Here is a 19,370-nt window from a genome sequence, read left to right as displayed (position 1 = left end):
CGCTCTCTCCAGGCAAAGAATTCCCCAACGCCTTCGATTCGTTGGTGAAGAAGATCTGCCGCTACCTTTTCCACGTGCTGGCGCACATCTTCTGGTCTCATTACAAAGAGACGGTGGCCATGGAGCTGCACGGACACTTAAACACGCTCTACACGCACTTCATCGTCTTTATACGGGAATTCAACCTGATGGACCCCAAGGAGACGTCCATAATGGACGACCTGACCGAGGCCCTGTGCACGCCCCTGCCCCCTCCACCACAGAACCACGTGACGGAGAGATGAGGCTCGCACTCGTCTCCCTTCCATCCCTCTGCTCAGGGGAGGACCGAAGGACACGCCCTTTCACCTCCCACAAACTTCGCTATCTTTTTTACGACTTGGTCAGGAAGGGTCAGCCTGGCCTGCGGGTGGCAGCACTCTCCCAAATCCCCCTCCACCCCCCACCCTTCCAGAGGCTGTACTGTTCTGCGAGCCCTTTAACCAGGAAGCATTCACACTTTCACCTTCTTCCTTTTTTTTTTTGTTTGTTTTTGTTTATAGTTTGTTTGATTTTCTCATGCCCATGTACTAATTCGGGTGGGTTTGGAATATGGGACACTAGGTTTGGTTTGTCTCTTCCTCCTCACATTAGCACCTTCTATCCATCCGTGTTAGAACGACAAGATGTGAGGAAGATAGTAGTGGCACTGCTTTTCTGTACAGTTTAAGAAGACTGAACCGTAGTCCTGGTCGTCTACAGAGTCGTCTTAATCATATAAGGTGTTTTTTTTTTTTGTTTGTTTGTTTGTTTCTTTTTCTTGGAGGCATAACAACGAGTGTGAATTTTAGACCTTCAGGACCAGACTGTTTACTCATAATTCTTTAAGTCTGACTACTTTCCACCCAAGATGCTCTTTAATCCAGTGTCTTACACAATGGCTGCCCCCCTCCCAATATTCTAGATATTCTAGTCATACCCTATGCCCCCACCAGTGCTCCTCCGGCAGTGGAGCATACCGCAGGCGGCCATATTGGATCCATCTAGGAAGCAGCACCAATCCGAAGGCCTCGCTTCATGGTGCTTTTCCATTATGCAGCACAATGACAAAGACATTTTGTCTGCTACCTTTGTTCCATAGCCTATATAAAAGGTACACAATTCCCCTCTATGTTTAATTAAGAAAAGAAAAGAAAAGAAAAACAAGTAAGGGAACAATTAGATCAGAATCGTCTCCGAATCGAGGTATCGCCCCAGGCTCGCTTTGCAAGGACACTTTCAAAAAATGGAAAAGTGGCAAAAGAATGTAAAACTAGTCTTTATGTATTTAACTGTTGGAGAAAATGATCCAGAGTGAGTGAGTGACTGAGAGAATGAAAGGGAAAAAAAAAAGGTGTATGTAAACATGACAGAGAGAGAAAGATATTTTAAAGTCCTCCCTTCATCACTGTTCAGAGAGTTCTCTTAGGTTGAGCTTCTCTCATTAGAGGGTTGGATGTTCTTCATTTTAATTTATTTATCCTTTTTTTTTTCCTCCCCCATTTGGTTTAGTTTTGGCTTTCTTTTTTTTTCAGGACACAGTTCTGGCTTTCATTTTTATGTATTTTAATAATACTTAAGTTAAAAGCGATTTAATATTTTAAGCTCTGCAAATTATACCCTAATAAAATATTTAAAATGTCACTAATTCCTATGTCTGTCTGTGTTTATTTCTCATAATTATTTGTACCGACCGTCAGAGGAATAATGATTAGGAGACTTCATTATTATTATTATTATTATTGGAAAGTTCATATTATCTCTCATACAAATTATATACAGCTCATAGTAAAAAAAAAAATCATCTTCATCCTCCACTACCCCATGACTCTTGGTCTCCTTTCTCACTTGTCTGCTCTGACGAAAGAATAGAAGATGCTGTCTTTCTGCTCTAGCAGGACGTCGGGTCTGTCGTATTCCAGGATGGCTCCACGCTTCATCACGATGACCACGTCTGAGCCCAGGATGGTGTGCACACGATGCTGCAAGATAATAATGTACACAATATATACCATGCATAGGTCTTACAAACTTGCTTGGTCTGGTACATGAACCAACATTTTATCCATTTTTAACCATTTATTTTATTTTATAAATCTGCAAAGTTTTACTGAATAAAAGAGTCAGTATCAGGTGATGGTTGCTTTCGTGTACATGTCGTTTTAGTGATGGTTTTAGATTTAGATTGTTCAGGGATTTTTAGATTTAGGATTTTTTAGCTTGATTCATTTGTCTATTCAATTTTTTATTTATTTTTTCCCTCAAATGAGTCTTAAATTTTTCAATAGTGTATATCATTGAAAGTAATTGATTCTTTGACCTTGACTGATTCTTATATTCTTGAATAGATTGTTCAGATAAATATGTTAAAGGATTCTTCGAGTTATTCGATTCTCTGATTCTTCAATAGATTATATCCTTAAATGATTCTTAAATTCTTGAATCGATTTGTAGAATGAATCTTTATTGAGATTGATTCTTAGGTTCTCGAAAACAAGATTCTTAGAATACATAGAAGTCGTAGAATACATTTTTGAATCTTCAGATTTTTCAATAGATTCTTAGTTTGTATAGTTCTTCGAGTCATGTTGCAATGATTCTTGGAATGACTCGTATTTTGATTGATTGATTGATTCTTTGATTAATTCTTCAGTGTTTGGTGGCAACTTTAAGTTGATATTACTTACAGCAATGTTCACAACCGTCCGATCTGCAAACGCGGTCATGACGACTTTTTGTAGAATGCTCTCCTATTCAGAAGAAGAAGGGTGTCAATGTTTAGAGGACTTTTATGTTCTCTGTATTGTGAGATACAGTGTGTATTGTATATGTGCTCTCTCACGGTGGCCATATCGATAGACGCCGTGGCTTCATCCATGATGAGGATGCTGCTCTTCCTCACAAACGCTCGGGCCAGACAGAAGAGCTGCCGCTGCCCCTGGCTGAAGTTTTCTCCTCCCTCTGTCACCATGGCATCTAAGACATGGACAACAATCACATTAAGCTTTATTAGGTTAGGCAAGGTTCTCTTAAATGGCTAAAAATCCTGGAAATTAGTCATACAATCACAGGCTGTCTGAACAGGGCCAAGAAAATAATCATGTTTAATGAACTATTGATCAGAAAATGCTGCTATTAACTTATACAGAATGGAGTTTACTCTCTTCTTACTTCTCAGAGAGCTAAATAGCTTGGCGACAAAGAACAAGAAGCTCCTACCTAGTCCTCCAGGTAAAGCTTCCACCACAGGGGTGAGCTGAGCGATATCCAGAGCTTCCCACAGCATCCGGTCAGTGGCCTTTCTCTCTGGATCCAGATTAAATCTAAAACAAATCCCCAAAACTAGCAATCAGTAGAAGGAAAAAAGGTTTATTTTTATTATGTGATAATGGATACTACAGCAAAACAAAAAAAGATACCAGTATTCACCCGGATGGTTATACAGTAAGGTCAATAGGGCTTACCGAATTGTTCCACTGAATAAAATGGGGTCCTGAAGAATGATGGAAAATTTGGAGCGCAGGGTTTGAAGGGGCAGTTTAGCAATATCAATGCCATCAATAATAATTCGACCTTGATGAAAATAACACCAAAAGTCAGCAAGCATAGAAGATTCTCAGTATAATACTGAGAAATAGAAAGAAAAGGAAAAAGTACCCTCGCATGTGTCTACCATTCGGAAAAGAGCCAAGGAAAAGGAAGACTTTCCACTTCCTGTTCGTCCACATATCCCCACCTGTATATGTATATATATATATATATATATATATATATATATATATATATATATATATATATACACAGAATTACAGAACTGAATAACAATAGGAATGCCTCAGAGAGAGTCAGGGAGCAAGTGAGTATTGATGACCTTTTGTCCAGGTTTGATGTGAACATTGACACGCTTGAGGACGGGTTTTAGGCTGCTGTCATATCTCACGCTCAAATTCTTGATTTGGATCTCGCCATATTTGGGCCAGCCTGCTGGAACCTGGGCTGGAGCTGGAACATTAAAACCAACAAATACTCAGCAAGTTCTTTGTGCATTGCTCCTAATTAGCTGAATCAATTCCATTTGAGCAATATATTTATATTATGTCCTATAATCAATAAAGCCTAGGTTAATTCCTACATATCATAAAAATAATATGACATAATCTATTAAATTTATCTAAGCTTTAAAATGACACATTTTCTTGTGATAGCATTAAGGGGGAGAACAAAGGGAAGCAATAATGACTAAGCTAAAAGTAAATAAATTATATTCAAATAAAAAAGTGCCTGAATAACTCAATCTGGTGCATTAGATTCTTTCTTCCTTCCTTCCTTCCTTCCTTCCTTCCTTCCTTCCTTCCTTCCTTCCTTCCTTCCTTCCTTCCTTCCTTCCTTCCTTCCTTCCTTCCTTCCTTCCTTCCTTCCTTCCTTCCTTCCTTCAACTAATCCTGAGAATCTTAGACTCTCAATTGTTTTCAGTCTCAATACAAAGGCCCTTTGTCTCTTCAGCCAAATCTCATTCATTTCTATTCTAAAACTTATGCACTGTATATCTTCTTTCAAAAACCTCACATTTCACATGTATACACTATTTTGCTTTTACACAGTTGATACACACTCATTTCCCCAGTGTAGTTCTCCGGCTCCGTGTTGAGCAGACTGCTGATCCTCTTCACACAGCCAAGCTGTACCTCCATATCAGCCAGGTTACGCACCATCCAGTTCAGGTAGTTTGACACCTGAGACATCAGGCACACAACTATGTTTTAGATTGTGCAGACAGTTATATGTGAGAGTATTGTTTAATGTTTGTGATTGATGGACAGGAAGCTTTACCATAAGAGCATACGTGAGACCCAGACCCACTAGTCCTGCTGAGAGCTCACTGTACAGGGCACTGCTGATGGACGCCACGGCTGCTATCAGCACCACAAATGCTCCGATGTACTCCTGATAAGTTGAGATTAAATCTATTACTATGATTACACCATGAGAAAGGTCATAGCTTTGTACACTTTGGGTCAGGCAAGTATTTCTGTTCTAATTTATTTAAATGTTTGTAATAAATATTGCATGTATGGTCGAGCAACCAGGTTCTCAGCTAATATATCCAAAATATTTGTTAATTGTACATTAGATGCAGGAAGATCAGTGGAAGACATCAGTGCAAACATGTACCAAGTGTCCAATTTGTAAACATGCAAGTGGCAAAATAATTAGTTGGGGAATAATTTTTGAAAGTTCAAATTCTTACAAATTCAAAGCCATCACTGACCGCCAGTCCTAAAGAGTCAATATTTCCACACATTCTGGGTGGGAGGGACAGAATACTCTCATTCGCCTGTCAATCACAGTGATACAGTGAGGGAAAAAATTATTTGATCCCCTGCTGATTTTGTACGTTTGCCCACTGACAAAGAAATGATCAGTCTGTAATTTTAATGGTAGGTGTATTTGAACAGTGAGAGACAGAATAACAACAAAAAAATCCAGAAAAACACATTTCAGAAAAGTTATACATTGATTTGCATTTTAATGACTGAAATAAGTATTTGATCCCCTATCAGTCAGAAAGATTTCTGGCTCCCAGGTGTCTTTTATACAGGTAAGGAGCTGAGATTACAGTAGGAGCACGCTCAGGGAGTGCTCTTAATCTCAGCTAGTTAACTATATGAAAGACACCTGTCCACAGAAGGAAGCAATCAATCAGATTCCAAACTCTCCATCATGGCCAAGACCAAAGAGCTGTCCATGGATGTCAGGGACAAGATTGTAGACCTAAACAAGGCTGGAATGAGCTACAAGACCATCGCCAAGTAGCTTGGTGAGAAGGTGACAACAGTTGGTGCGATTATTACCAAATGGAAGAAACACAAAAGGACTGTCAATCTTCCTTGGTCTGGGGCTCCATGCAAGATCTCACCTCATGGAGTTTCAATGATCATGAGAACGGGGAGGAATCAGCCCAGAATTACACTGGAGGATTTTGTCAATGATCTCAAGGGAGCTGGGACCATAGTCACCAAGAAAACAATTGGTAACACACTACGCTGTGAAAGACTGAAATCCGGTAGTGCCCGCAAGGTCCCCCTGCTAAAGAAAGCACATGTACAGGCTCAGCTGAAGTTTGCCAGTGAACAACTGAATGATTCAGAGGAGAACTGGGTGAAAGTGTTGTGGTCAAATGAGACCAAAATCCAGCTCTTTGGCATCAACTCAACTCGCCGTGTTTGGAGGAGGAGGAATGCTGCCTATGACCCCAAGTACATCATCCCCAGGTGACAGGACAACTGCACCGCATCAAAGGGACGATGGACGGGGTCATGTACCGTTAAATCTTGGATGAGAACCTCCTTCCTTCAGCCAGGGCATTGAAAATGGGTTGTGGATGGATATTCCAGCCTGACAATGACCCAAAATACACGGCCAAGGCAACAAAGGAGTGGTTCAAAAAGAAGCATATTAAGGTCCTGTAGTGGCCTAGCCAGTCTCCAAACCTTAATCCCATAGAAAATCTGTGGAGGGAGCTGAAGGGTCAGCCACAAACCTTAATGACTTGGAGAGGATCTGCAAAGAGGAGTGGGCCCAAATTCCTTGAGATGTGAGATGTGTGCAAATCTGGTGGCCAACTACAAGAAATGTCTGACGTCTGCGATTGCCAACAAGGGTTTGCCACCAAGTACTAAGTCATGTTTTGCAAAGGGGTCAAATACTTATTTCACTCAATAAAATGCAAATCAATGTATAACTTTTCTGAAATGTGTTTTTCTGGATTTTTGTTGTTGTTATTCTGTCTCTCACTGTTCAGATAAACCTACCATTAAAATTACAGACTGATCATTTCTTTGTCAGTGGGCAAACGTACAAAATCAGCAGGGGATCAAATTTTTTTTCCCTCACTGTATTAGCCAATTGTGTACACAGATTTATCCTCAGAATGTGTAAAGCTGCCCTGTAGCATAGCATAAACCCCATCTTCCCCAAGTGTTGTTTAAAAGACATGTACAGTAACTAGGGGGAAATCAACCAAAATGGAAGAAACCTTTGATATACAGTATATGTATATATATATATATATATATATATATATATATATATATACATAACATAGTACAGTCCATTATGGGTTATTTATTTATTTATTATTATTATTATTATTATTGTTGTTGTTGTTGTTGTTGTTGTTGTTGTTGTTGTTGTTGTTGTTTTTAATGAATAAACAAACAAACAAACAAATAAATAAATACAGAATAAAATGAAATACAATTAAAAAAATACATCCTAGCATGTATCATACAACAACAATTGTTTGGTCAACTGACAAAGTCCAAAACAATCCTGAGTGCAACGAGTCATCATCTACTGTACACCACTTGCAAATGGATGTATTGTGATTGTTTGTCTTGATTGTTTGACATATTCATTGATGGCTTGATGGATTTTACCATGCGAACTTCGAGCCAGCGATTGGCTGCTGTGAGAAAAAGCGAGGCGATGTTATTGGCATCTGAGTACTCCAAAAATTTCTTCTTAAATTTTTGCTCGTGTCTGCAACCAAACAGGAATCAAATAATTGTCTAGCAAAATCATTAACTAGTGAAAATAATCTGGATAATACTCTTCTGGAGCTGTAAGTGTGTGTAGTGTACCTAAAGGCTCTGATGGTGGTGAGACCTTCTATGGTCACTGAGTAATGGGACAGCAGGGGGATCTGGGTGCTGTCCTCTAACTGCTGCAGATCCCTACAAATACACACACACACACACACACACAATGCTGATGCTTGCCAATGCCAATCAGCCATAAATTACTTTCGAGGTCCAGCTGATTTACTGTATATTTACTGTAAAACTCTGTAAAAGGACACAATCTAAGAGCGCCTATGAATTGAGACATCCAATATATCTTCCAATAATGCAGCTTAGCCACGGCAGAGTGTCAGATAACTCTCCCTCTTTTAATCAGGTGGCATTTCTTTTGTTCTCCATGAATGCCTTATTTGTCTTCTTTTATGGATCAGACTGATACAACATTTTCATTTATAAAACTCCAGTGAATTAAAGCTGATCAATCCTTTTCTTACTGAGTCCATTACTTTGGTTTCCACAGACTCAGGAGCTCTCTTACGATACAAACCTTTTCTGAGGTAAATGGATTTTTAGGGACACCAAATTGCTTGTGTGGAAAAACTCCTGCAAATGTCCACAAATTTATTCACATATATAAAACGGCTTGATAAATTAGGCCCACATTCATCCACTGAACTGTTAGCCTTTTTGGTACTAAGTCTGTTATAGTCTCGTATATACAGTATGCAACAGTTAAATCAAGCATTTAAACTTAAATACTGTCATAAATCATAAACAGATGTATGGACTAGTCGTAGGAGAACCCACCTGGATGCCACCCGGAAGTACTTCTGAATAAAGTAGCAGATGATGGCTAGTGGGAGCAGAGCGATGAGGAAGACTGGTGTGATGTAGGATATGATGCCGACCGCTGACACACACAGCAGAGTGGAGCGGCTCAGACACTCCATGGTAACTGGGATGTGCTGGGATTCAATTCAGTTTAGTTCGTTAGTGTAGTGATTTTAAAGGAATAAATTCCTATCCAGATATGTATTCAAGACAAAAGTTTAAGCTCTCAATAACATTCCATGCTGAATTTCTTTTCTTTTTTGCAGAAAACAAAACAAAACAAAAAAGCGACTGTTTATAGCTGATATCAGGAGCCTAACAGACTTGTGATTATTCAACAGAAATTAAAACGTAATGATAAACGCTGAAGTACAGTGTTTTGCTGGTCAATAAATTAAAATTGTAATCAGTAACGGATGTGTTTAGGGAATAGGATGGAACATTGTAGAATATTCCTTTAATAACATAAATGACAAAATGTGAACACATTCCCACTGAGTGGTAATAAATTCTTGACAAAAATCTGCTTGTGACAATAAATAAATAAATAAATAAATGTATAAATTAATAAACAATTTGTTTATGTATTTATTTTTTGATTTCCTCTTTAATAATTTATTTATTTATTTATTTTTTACCTGATCAATGACATTGATGTCACCAGAGAATCGGTTCAGAATATTCCCAAGAGGAGTCGTCTCAAACAACCTGAAATGTTATAGAATACTGAAACTCTGCATAATTACTACAAAAACTTTCAATCTATATGTCATTATTCTGTAAAGAAAAGACTCTTGTTTGTTGAGGAACCCAGCACCTCATCGGAGCGAGGATGATGATACGGAGAAGGCTGCAGTGGAGCTCCTGTGCAACCCGGAGTCCCATCCACTCTACGGCCACAGATGTGATTAAACATAACACGATACCCAGAAAACACAAGCCACAAAACACCTGCAGGTACAGAGAATGACTCAACACACAGTTCTGGGGTCAGAGGGAAAGAGAGAGAGAGAGAGAGAGAGAGAGAGAGAGAGAGAGAGAGAGAGAAAGTGAGAGAGAAAAGACAAAAGTGTCATCTTTAGTATAATAAGTAATAGTTCAGTGAAAAGAAGACACATCTTTAGTTCGGCATTAACGTGATGAGGCTAGTAGAGCTTGTAAATCATAGTTTAATATTATAAACTGCAAGTCTGATTGTCACACACTCGCCTCAAACCATGTTGAGTTGTTCAGTACCTCAAACAGATTTATGGATATGACTTCTGATACTGTTTAAGGCACTTATTTATAAAATAGACAACGGGTGATATTTATTTTCGTATTTATTCTATTCTTCTTCTGCTTCTTCTAATTATTATTACTGGGACCTGCATGCTATCCTGCTACCTTGGGGGGTTCCTCTGGATAATTTAGAGATTGGGATTGTCTTTACTGTGTGAATTGGTGAGAGAGTGGGTGTGGAAGGGTATGGAACCCACTGGAAGTCCACTGGGATAGACTCCAGGCTCCCCAGAACCTTGGATAGCATACCTGGTTCAGAATATGCATTTACATTTATGGCATTTAGCAGATGCCCTTATCTAGGGTGACTTACAATTTATCTCATTTGGTACAACTGAACCATCTGATCTGGAATTTGAAATCACAACCTTTCAATCAGTAGACCAACACCATAACGACTAAGCTACCACATCCCCAATATGGACGAATGGCTTATTGTTAATCTTAAAAGGAGATATATTATGATACTTACAAATTCTCTGACAGAGCCAAATAATGCCTTTTCACATTACTGTATGATACTGTAGATATGCAGTTTCTAGTAGCCTCATATGCAAGGTTTGCTAGGCAAAAAACATCATATGTCCTGGGATCATTGTTATTGCATTGACCATTGATCACTGAAGTACTGAGTACTTTTGAACAAGGCTTTGTTTAATCTGTGTGTCTACTAGAACAGCAAATAGATGACAAGGGTTTTATTATTTTGATGTTATATCCCTCATCCAATGACCCTATTCTGATCGTCTGAACCATAGAATGAAATTGAAGAAATTCCCCATGCCGCTCAATTCTGCACCATTCAGAATACTAGAACTAGAAAAACCCATAATCAACAAGAAGATATTCCAAATGTTCCAAAATATGTCTAAAAAACTTTAGACACATCATTCTTACTTGTGCAGATGTGCAGTTCCTCTCTGCGCTATCCAGACGAGCTGTGATGGCCTGAGACGTCCAGTAGGCGAGCCAGTAGTCTATGGCCAGCATGAGTGAGTGTTTGGTGAGCTGTGACAGAATGAGCAGTGAAAGCAGCAGGAGGCCAGCTGTTCGCAGGTATGTCCCCAGCGAGCCCCACAGCATCGTGTTCCTCTGACGCAGCTCGGTTGTCAGGCTATCCTCATCCGTACACAGGGAACCATCTGTGGGGAACAAACACTGCAGTCAGACTGGACATTTCTTCACTACACAGGGGTTTAGTGTAACTTATAAAAAGGTGGCAGAAATCCTGGTGCATATGTAATTTGTAATAATGCAATTGTTGAGTTGAGGAAACTGAAATAACACCAAACAGGTTATCACACAGAAGCAGCAGAGGTTATAATGCTGGCATTCAAGTCAAATTTGTGAAGGTCCAGCTTAATAAAACGTATAAGCATGCAACATCTGGGTATGGAATTAGCATGACTGAACAGTCACAGCAGTTACCTTTTAATGCTTAGTCATCTGGTCTTATTAATTACAAGAGAAAGTAAAACAAGAGCCTGGTGAGGGAACGACTTTTTATAACTGCTAATAAAGTGACAGCCGTGCCTCGGTACATACTTTTAATACGTATGTAAAAAATGGTAGGGGGAAAAACACACTGCAGGACATGCTGTTATGTGGAATAAATATTTTTCGAAATAGTAAGAAAAATCACACCAGCACACTGCTGATTATTATATAGCACTTATACTTTTATACTTACTGTATACTGTGTACGGTGTATTACAGCCTACCATATTAGTATTCAACATACTGTTCATGTTTAATTTTGTGTACACTATAATATCTTTATTTTAAAGGTACGCAAACCTTTTCCTTCTAATCTACGTATATAGCATATAACTAAAAAAAAAAAAAAAAAGTAGGTTATACGTGACACTCATATAATCACACAATTCTTATACATCCACATTTTAGATAGATATTTTTAACAAACTCTCCATGCTTTGTTGTGCTAGAGAAGATGCAGAGAAGCATGCTATTCCAACCTTTAACCTGTCTGACAACAAGAGAAGAGGCTGGAGATATCCCAATAGTCCACACAGGGGAGGCAATGATGGGAAGAACAACAGATATAGAGCACAGTACAGCTGTAAGCACACACACAAACACACACACACACACATACACACTGCACAAACAGTACAGAAAGCAGTAAAAGCACAGGATACATTCATTAGTCATTCATTCCCTTATGGATAATGATTTAAAATATAAAGATGATATTAGGGATGTTTAATGAACTTTGTTGCAACCTAACTTATTTCAGGAGTCTATATCATTACTACTATTACTATCAGGGGTGGAATTATACTGGTGTATACTGGTGTGATAGTATATCATGATAAACAAGTCTGATATTGTCCTAGCATTAGTTTGGACAAGCATTGATGACATAACATACACCGATCAGGCATAACATTCTGAGCAGTGAGAGGTGAAGTGAATAAGACTGATGATCTCCTCATCATGGCACCTGTTAGTGGGTGGGATATATTAGGCAGCAAGTGAACATTTTGTCCTCAATGTTGATGTGTTAGAAGCAGGAAAAATGGGCAAGAGTAAGGATTTGAGTGAGTTTGACAAGGGCCAAATTGGGATGGCTAGAGAACCGGATCAGAGCATCTCCAAAACTGCAGCTCTTGTGGAGGTGTTCCCGGTCTGCAGTGGTCAGTATCTATCAAAAGTGGTCCAAGGAAGGAACAGTAGTGAACCGGCGACAGGTTCATGGGCGGCGAAGGCTCACTGATGCACGTGGAGAGAAAAGGCTTGCCCATGTGATCCGATCCAACAGGCGAGCTACTGTTGCTCAAATTGCTGAAGAAGTTAATGCTGGTTCTGATAGAAAGGTGTCAGAATACACAGTGCATGACGGGTCAGGGCTGACCAACACAATATTAGGCAGGTGGTCATAATGTTATGCCTGGTCAGTGTATTCCTTCAATATATAGCATTTTACCTCTTAATACAGTATATAGTAGAAGGTTTGTTATAATTTCTTAAACAGCCTTGCCGCCTTTTACTGAACAATCAAGGTGAAAATCAAGGGATGACGTAAGACAATTCCAGAAACAAGCAATGTTATATCCAATGCTATGCAATATATCTGCAGTAGTGTATGGTATTTAAACTGAAACTTTTATTCAGATTCGCTTCTACAAGATGCTGGTTCATGTTGGTCATGGGCTTCATTTTTGTGTATGGTGAGACATTACCTTCATCCTCATCCTCTGTGGCAAGTGTGTCTCTGGAGTACATCCTCCGGAAACTCTTCCTCTTCAGCTCCACAGCATTCTCCTGTCAGAGAGACACAGAATCCATGCTGAACCTTTCTCACTAAACCTGACATCTGGCTACTGGGGAATTAAATGTAAATCTGGAAAATTACTTTTTTCGTTCTATTCAGGGTTCATTCAGGGATTTTCTAATCTCATCCTCTCTACAGTCAGCACAACAGATTTCTATACGGGTGAAACATCATTGTTTTGGTAGAAAAATGCATGAAATGTGATTTTGCATGCATTAGTTTCTCACTCAAGTTCTATACGGTATTTTCAGCAACAACAACAACAACAAAAAAGGGTTCGACAAGCATTATTTGAATAGTTAAAGGATATTTCATTCATTCATTCATTCATTCATTCATTCATTCATTCATTCATTCATTGTCTATACCTGCTTATTCCTAATTAGGGTCACGGGGGTCTGCTGGAGCCTAGTTAAGGGATATTTATAAAATAAAATAAAATAAAATAAAATAAAATAAAATAAAATAAAATAAAATAAAATAAAATAAAATAATTATTTTTTTTAATCCACTGAAATACGCAGTGTGTAAATGCCTCTCATGTTCACCCAAAATTAGTTGCATAAAAAATAAACAGTATATAATAATTAACTGCAATTAATAATATTAATAATTAATAATTGATAGAGACAAGTAAGGGCAATAGTGCAAGTACTTTTTACTTTATACAATTAATTTCTATTACAAATTTGTTTTCTATTGAATATAGAAAGGATTCTAACATACATGATAGTACCTGTCAAAAACAAGCCAAACAGTGAGGCATTTTACTATCCTCATGTTGTCCCACTGATTTTTGATCCACTTTTCCATTCTATCAAATTCACCTTTCTTTAAGAGATGGAAAGTGTATCATTTCATCACCTTGTTTTGTCTGTTCATCAGGGTTTTCCAGTGTTCAAACAGTTCAGGCTCGGCACACTGGATGTCCTTTAAGGTGCCTTGTGTCTGGACTGTCCCATCCTTCATGGCAATGATCTTAGGGATAGCAGAAAGAAAATAGAATGTACTATATATGTGGAACAATATAATAATGTCATGGTATAAAAACAATACAAAGAAACACGAGCTGTTGATAAGCTACAGTAGATAAAGTCAATTCTGCCGTCAGATGAATTATTTCTTTTGCCTTAATAGGTTTGATAACACTTTGGATGAAGTGGAAAAGTGTGCAGGAGCTCGCAGCTCCAGATTTTTTTTGGACAGTCCTGAAGCCGGAGTTGATCATGGCATTAAAACCTCCCAGACAATGCTCTAGACTTTATAAAATCCATCCATCATTAAGCTAAAATTTTACCATTATAAAACTATAAGGATTTTCCACATCACATTGTGCTCTCAGTTAATTAGTGATTTCATTGTGAGCTGCCAGTTTGTCCAGACAATTGGATTTTAAGTATCAGTATGATGATAAATTGTGTAATCTATTAACACATGCATTACTTTTGCACTGATTTATTTACTTTTTCTGTTAACAGTGTAGCACTGTGTTAAATGCATTGACATATAATTTGTAGCCTGTGTGTGGCTATTAAGTGAAGTGTTTTTGGCTACGCAAATAAACCACGAAATTACTGGTCAACTACTGAAAATTGCTACTAATAAAGAGCCATGTTACTTAAATATATATGAACGAATATACACCATTTGTGTAGTTCTCACCCAGTCTGCATGTGGTAAGTACTGCAGTTTGTGTGTGACCAGCACCACCGTCCTTTTCTCCTGTCTGAGGAACTTCAGTATTCCCTCCAGCATCAGGTGGTCACTCAGGTGGATGTCCAGAGCTGAGAATGGGTCATCCTAAAGGTAACAGCTACTTTGATCTGTTTGTACACACTAGGAATGTGACCAGTCCATTTGGAATGAACAGATAATTTGTTCTAAACTGATATACACTGATGAGGCATAACATTATGAGCAGTGAGAGGTGAAGTGAACAACACTGGTGATCTCCTCATCATGGCACCTGTTAGTGGGTGGGATATATTACGCAGCAAATGAACATTTTGTCCTCAAAGTTAATGTGTTAGAAGCAGGAAAATGGGCAAGTGTAAGGATTTGAGCGAGTTTGACGAAGGGCCAAATTGGGATGGCTAGAGGACTGGATCAGAGCATCTCCAAAACTGCAGCTCTTGTGGGGTGTTCCCAGTCTGCAGTGGTCAGTATCTATTAAAAGTGGTCCAAGGAAGGAACAGTGGTGAACTGGCGACAGGGTCATGGACAGCCAAGGCTCATTGATGCACATAAGGAGCGAAGGCTGGCCCATGTGGTCCGATCCAACAGCTACTGTTGCTCAAATTGCTAAATAAAAGTTAATGCTGGTTCTGTGAGAAAGGTGTTAGAATACACAGTGCATGACGGGTCAGGGCTGTTTTGGCAGCAAAAGGGGACCCACACAATATTAGGCAGTTGGTCATAATGTTATGCCTGGTCAGTGTATAGAAGACACAAAAGCAGGAGGTGATCATTTGGTCAGAAATGAAGAAAAACAAATAGCATGTTTATTGAGATTAGTGTGTGCCTCTGCATTCATTTATCCTTAGTATCTGCCTGGCTGCTTGTTTTTCAGATCCAGTTTAGCCATTGCTAATTATAGTAGGTCCAAAAATGTTTCTTCAACTTTCTAATATGTTTTTTAACCCCCAGAGCATGCCTAACATGAGACCTACTACATTTTTTTTCTGTTGTACTACACATTTTTCTTGCTGTTTTGCTCATTTTTGGTAGATTTATGTAAGAACTTGTGGGGATTGTTTACAGCAAACTACTACTCCCCATCTGCCATCCACAGATGGATATAACATTGGCTGCGATTCAACCTCACATTTCCTGACAATATGGGGAACGTTTAAACTACTGAGCCACCAGGGAAGATGTACCTCATGTTTTAAAGTATACACTGATCTCAGTATGTCAATATAAAGATGGTTTTAGGCTGTGTTTTTACAGCGGCCTTTTCACAAGCCTGATTAAATCATGGCTGAGTTCTCTAACAAGCTCTCTCTACAGCCTATTTCTGGTTTGAGTATCATCACTTTGGAGGCTCTTTACTGCTGATGTGGACGGCCCCACATGGACAGACTGGAGATAGATGAGATTGATGTGGATAGTACCACTTAGAGTCCATGGAGATGGCTTTGGACTGCAATTGCCATGATCGGTTTTGCATTCAAGTCTCAACCTTTGAACATTTGATAACTCCAACAGAAAAGACTTCAGAACGAATTCAGACATGACACTGATGCTTGTATTTCTAAGTTGGTCAAAGGCTCCTGGTTAAAAAATTGCACTTTAATATACTGTTGCTTCAGCTTGCTCATAAGGGATGAATTTCATTTGAATAATTTAGAATTTATATTTTGAATTTATAAATTCCAGCAAAGTTGCTCATCAACAATGTCCGTTGTTATAAACACTATACAAATTGAATTGAATTGAATGAATACACTGTGTTTGCCTTGTCTATTGACAGACCTGCAATTAAAGAAAATTTGTCTTTCTTATGTCATCAATCAGCTGAGGGGGAAAATGGATCACAACCAGAAACATTTAGATATTTATTTGTGTTATTTTTTTGTTTCTTCATTGCCATTACTTATGGTTTTCCAATGACTGTAATCCTATGCTGCACTCTGATTGGTGGATTTAGAAGATCATCCTAGCAGGAGTGAAATGTGGCTACGGTCAGAACTTTCCCATCAGATGTTCTTGGTCACAATCACATGCTGGTTAGCGTCACGTTATACGTCCTCCGTTCTCAAATCATGACCAGAGAATTCTTTTTCAGTATACCATTTTTGTCCATAAAATCAGGTTAAAAATCCTGCACTAAGAAGCAGATTTTGTAAATGAGCTGCACTCACCAGGAACACCACTTTAGATTGCTGATAAAGAGCTCTGGCTACACTGATGCGCTGCCGCTGGCCGCCAGACAGAATAATTCCCTGAGAAAGAGACAGAGAAACCTGAACAACCACACACACATACACCTATATACACACACACACACACACAAACACATACCCTTTCTCCAACCACGGTTTGGTCTCCCTGGGGAAGTGCGTCGAGATCAGGCTGCAGCTGGCATGCCTCGATCACTTCTGCATACCTGAAGAAATAAAAATAATAATTAATGAGTTACTGTCTTATAATCTATACATTCATGAATAGCATTTTTACTTGCAATATTTTCTCGTCCATATAATCCATTAATTAATTAATTCAGCTCTATCTCCATTTCCACTCCTGTAAGATGGTTGAAAGTTCTTCCTCTAAAGAGAGCCATAAAATAGTATTGGTGCATCAAATCGACACTATTTGCCTGCAGCAAAACTTACATAAGCTTCAGTGCACTTCTAAATGATTTTGCTGGACATCTAGGGCACTTAATAAGGAAGTCTCGTGGAGGATTTAATATGGCAGGTCTTGCTAAGGGGCTTCAAAGCCCTATTCAAACAGCGTTAGTTTCGCATGTGTAGGCATGGCAATACAAATGTACATGCCATATTCACGCACATCTATATTTTCTCCCCTAATCCTGGTTATTGGTTGTGATATTCACAATACAATAAAACATTGAAAAACTTTTAGAGAAAAGAAGTCCTTGTGACTTTTAAGTGATGTAAGTGAGAAAAGTTTGTGTATTAGGTCCTAATGCTTAAAAAGCCACATGAGTGCCTGAAAGGTTTTTTTTTTTCTTCTCATTCCTCAGAAGGCAATTTACTAAGTAGACAAAGGCATTTCAATTTGTTTTCAGGGTGGAGATGAAACCAGGCTGAATGAGGTATTGTGTTTGTGCAGAGAAGTGTGCTCGCTCCACTGAAGCACAGAGCACATTTCTATCTATCAGTAGCCCTGGCTTTTTCACTTGACTAACCATGAAGAGAAGAAAACACGAAGAACAGTGGTAACTGCTCAGTCAGAGCCGTGGCACTCTGTACCTTTTCTTGTTAGGGGCCATGTCGAACAAGATGTTCTCCTCCACTGTGGCATTGAGGAGCCATGGCCTCTGAGAAGCGTAGGCCACCGAACCTCTCTTTCTACAAATTAAAGTCATGTAAGTATAATAATCTAGGTGAAGCAAAAACAGAATCAATAATTTGCTTGTACTGAGCAATATATACATTACATACTCGGGTGCTTTTGGGCCGGCAACGTGATTATCAAGCAGTCTGGAGACAAGAGAAAGAAAAAAGAAAATCAATGAAGTAAATTAAATTTAATTAATTGAAATGTACTTTTCTGCTATATATATATATATATATATATATATATATAGAGAGAGAGAGAGAGAGAGAGAGAGAGAGAGAGATAATATATAATGAAGAGATGTAGATAAAAAGACCAATAGACAGTGCTTATATTATTTGTCTAATGTGCTTAGGGTTAGGAAATTGGATTATAATATATATAGATAGATAGATATAGATTGATAGATTCTCATATTTTCTGCAGCTTTATGAGACAATGGAAAAGTAAAAGTTTTATTAATTCAGTTAAATTTGCATATTAATATGAGAAATCTTTTGACCACTGTCTAGATGTATTACGCAATACTGATGTACAAACATTCCATTATTATTATTATTATTATTATTATTATTATTATTATTATTATTATTATTATTATTATTTTTATTATTTTACTGTTTAATGTTAAAATAGTACGACATGCAGACGGATCATTTTCCACTTTCTTTCCTCTTTTAGTATTTTCACCTCTGTTAACAACTTTCTCAGAGAAATACTGTAACAGTAGAGAGATCTTCATTAATATCTCATTTTCTGCAAAATAGACATCCTTTAGATATCAAAAAGAGTCTCAAACCATATGCAAAATATTTTACTGTACCTGTTATTCTCTTCCTCTTCCTGATCTGGCAATCTGTTGGTGCAGATACACAACATACAGCATGAATAAGTTAATAATAACTATTATTAATACGTGTTAATAAACACAGCAAAGCAATGGTTGATGTGTGATTTGTGTGGTACTTGTTCCATGTGACACTTCCTGAGATCTTCTGCATTTCTCCCAGAGCAGCTAAGAGTAGGGAGGACTTTCCGCATCCTACCTGCCCTACTATCATAGTCAATGCACCTATAACACACACACATGCAATAAGATATGTATCGTCCGTGTTTGGGGCGTGTTTTACTCTGGATTGTGGTGGACCAAAATTCTATCCTGGGAGCACTTGGAATGAGATGGGAATACACCTTAGATACATCAGCCTATCACAGGGCACCTTGTACACACATTAACAACTAGGGGCAATTAATAAAGCCGATTCACCTATGTGATGTTTTCGGGAGGTATGAGGAAACCAGAAAACTCTATACAAACAGAGACGCTGGAGCTG

At 38.4% G+C, this 19,370-nt stretch overlaps 2 protein-coding genes across 5 annotated transcripts in view; one reads left to right on the top strand and one right to left on the bottom strand.

Moving 5' to 3' along the window:
- The window catches only part of mob2b (MOB kinase activator 2b), a 52,296-nt gene extending 50,630 nt beyond the window's left edge, over positions 1–1,666 (top strand). For all 4 annotated transcript variants that reach the window (XM_058387576.1, XM_058387577.1, XM_058387575.1 and 1 more), the window contains one exon: positions 13–1,666. In XM_058387576.1, coding sequence (XP_058243559.1) covers positions 13–284 — 272 coding nt within the window. In that variant the 3' untranslated portion in view covers positions 285–1,666. The remainder of the gene's footprint in view (positions 1–12) is intronic.
- Positions 790–19,370, bottom strand: part of abcc8b (ATP-binding cassette, sub-family C (CFTR/MRP), member 8b) — a 31,340-nt gene continuing 12,759 nt past the window's right edge. Inside the window, exons 17-41 of the mRNA XM_058387579.1 lie at positions 19,003–19,108; positions 18,860–18,892; positions 18,141–18,179; positions 17,949–18,047; positions 17,032–17,116; positions 16,872–16,973; positions 14,671–14,808; positions 13,873–13,986; positions 12,917–12,998; positions 11,690–11,791; positions 10,611–10,855; positions 9,250–9,416; positions 9,071–9,140; positions 8,409–8,566; positions 7,662–7,754; positions 7,458–7,560; positions 4,849–4,962; positions 4,631–4,751; positions 3,890–4,020; positions 3,676–3,754; positions 3,483–3,591; positions 3,238–3,341; positions 2,861–2,994; positions 2,706–2,768; positions 790–2,000 (exon numbers count right to left, since the gene is read on the bottom strand). Of these exons, the coding sequence (XP_058243562.1) occupies positions 1,863–2,000; positions 2,706–2,768; positions 2,861–2,994; positions 3,238–3,341; positions 3,483–3,591; positions 3,676–3,754; positions 3,890–4,020; positions 4,631–4,751; positions 4,849–4,962; positions 7,458–7,560; positions 7,662–7,754; positions 8,409–8,566; positions 9,071–9,140; positions 9,250–9,416; positions 10,611–10,855; positions 11,690–11,791; positions 12,917–12,998; positions 13,873–13,986; positions 14,671–14,808; positions 16,872–16,973; positions 17,032–17,116; positions 17,949–18,047; positions 18,141–18,179; positions 18,860–18,892; positions 19,003–19,108 (2,729 nt within the window). The 3' untranslated portion in view covers positions 790–1,862. The remainder of the gene's footprint in view (positions 2,001–2,705; positions 2,769–2,860; positions 2,995–3,237; positions 3,342–3,482; positions 3,592–3,675; positions 3,755–3,889; positions 4,021–4,630; positions 4,752–4,848; positions 4,963–7,457; positions 7,561–7,661; positions 7,755–8,408; positions 8,567–9,070; positions 9,141–9,249; positions 9,417–10,610; positions 10,856–11,689; positions 11,792–12,916; positions 12,999–13,872; positions 13,987–14,670; positions 14,809–16,871; positions 16,974–17,031; positions 17,117–17,948; positions 18,048–18,140; positions 18,180–18,859; positions 18,893–19,002; positions 19,109–19,370) is intronic.

Source organism: Hemibagrus wyckioides, linkage group LG04 (genome assembly GCF_019097595.1).
Source record: "Hemibagrus wyckioides isolate EC202008001 linkage group LG04, SWU_Hwy_1.0, whole genome shotgun sequence".
NCBI lineage: Eukaryota > Metazoa > Chordata > Actinopteri > Siluriformes > Bagridae > Hemibagrus > Hemibagrus wyckioides.
Note: the sequence above shows the minus strand (reverse complement) of the source record. Positions and strands in the feature narration are given on the sequence as shown.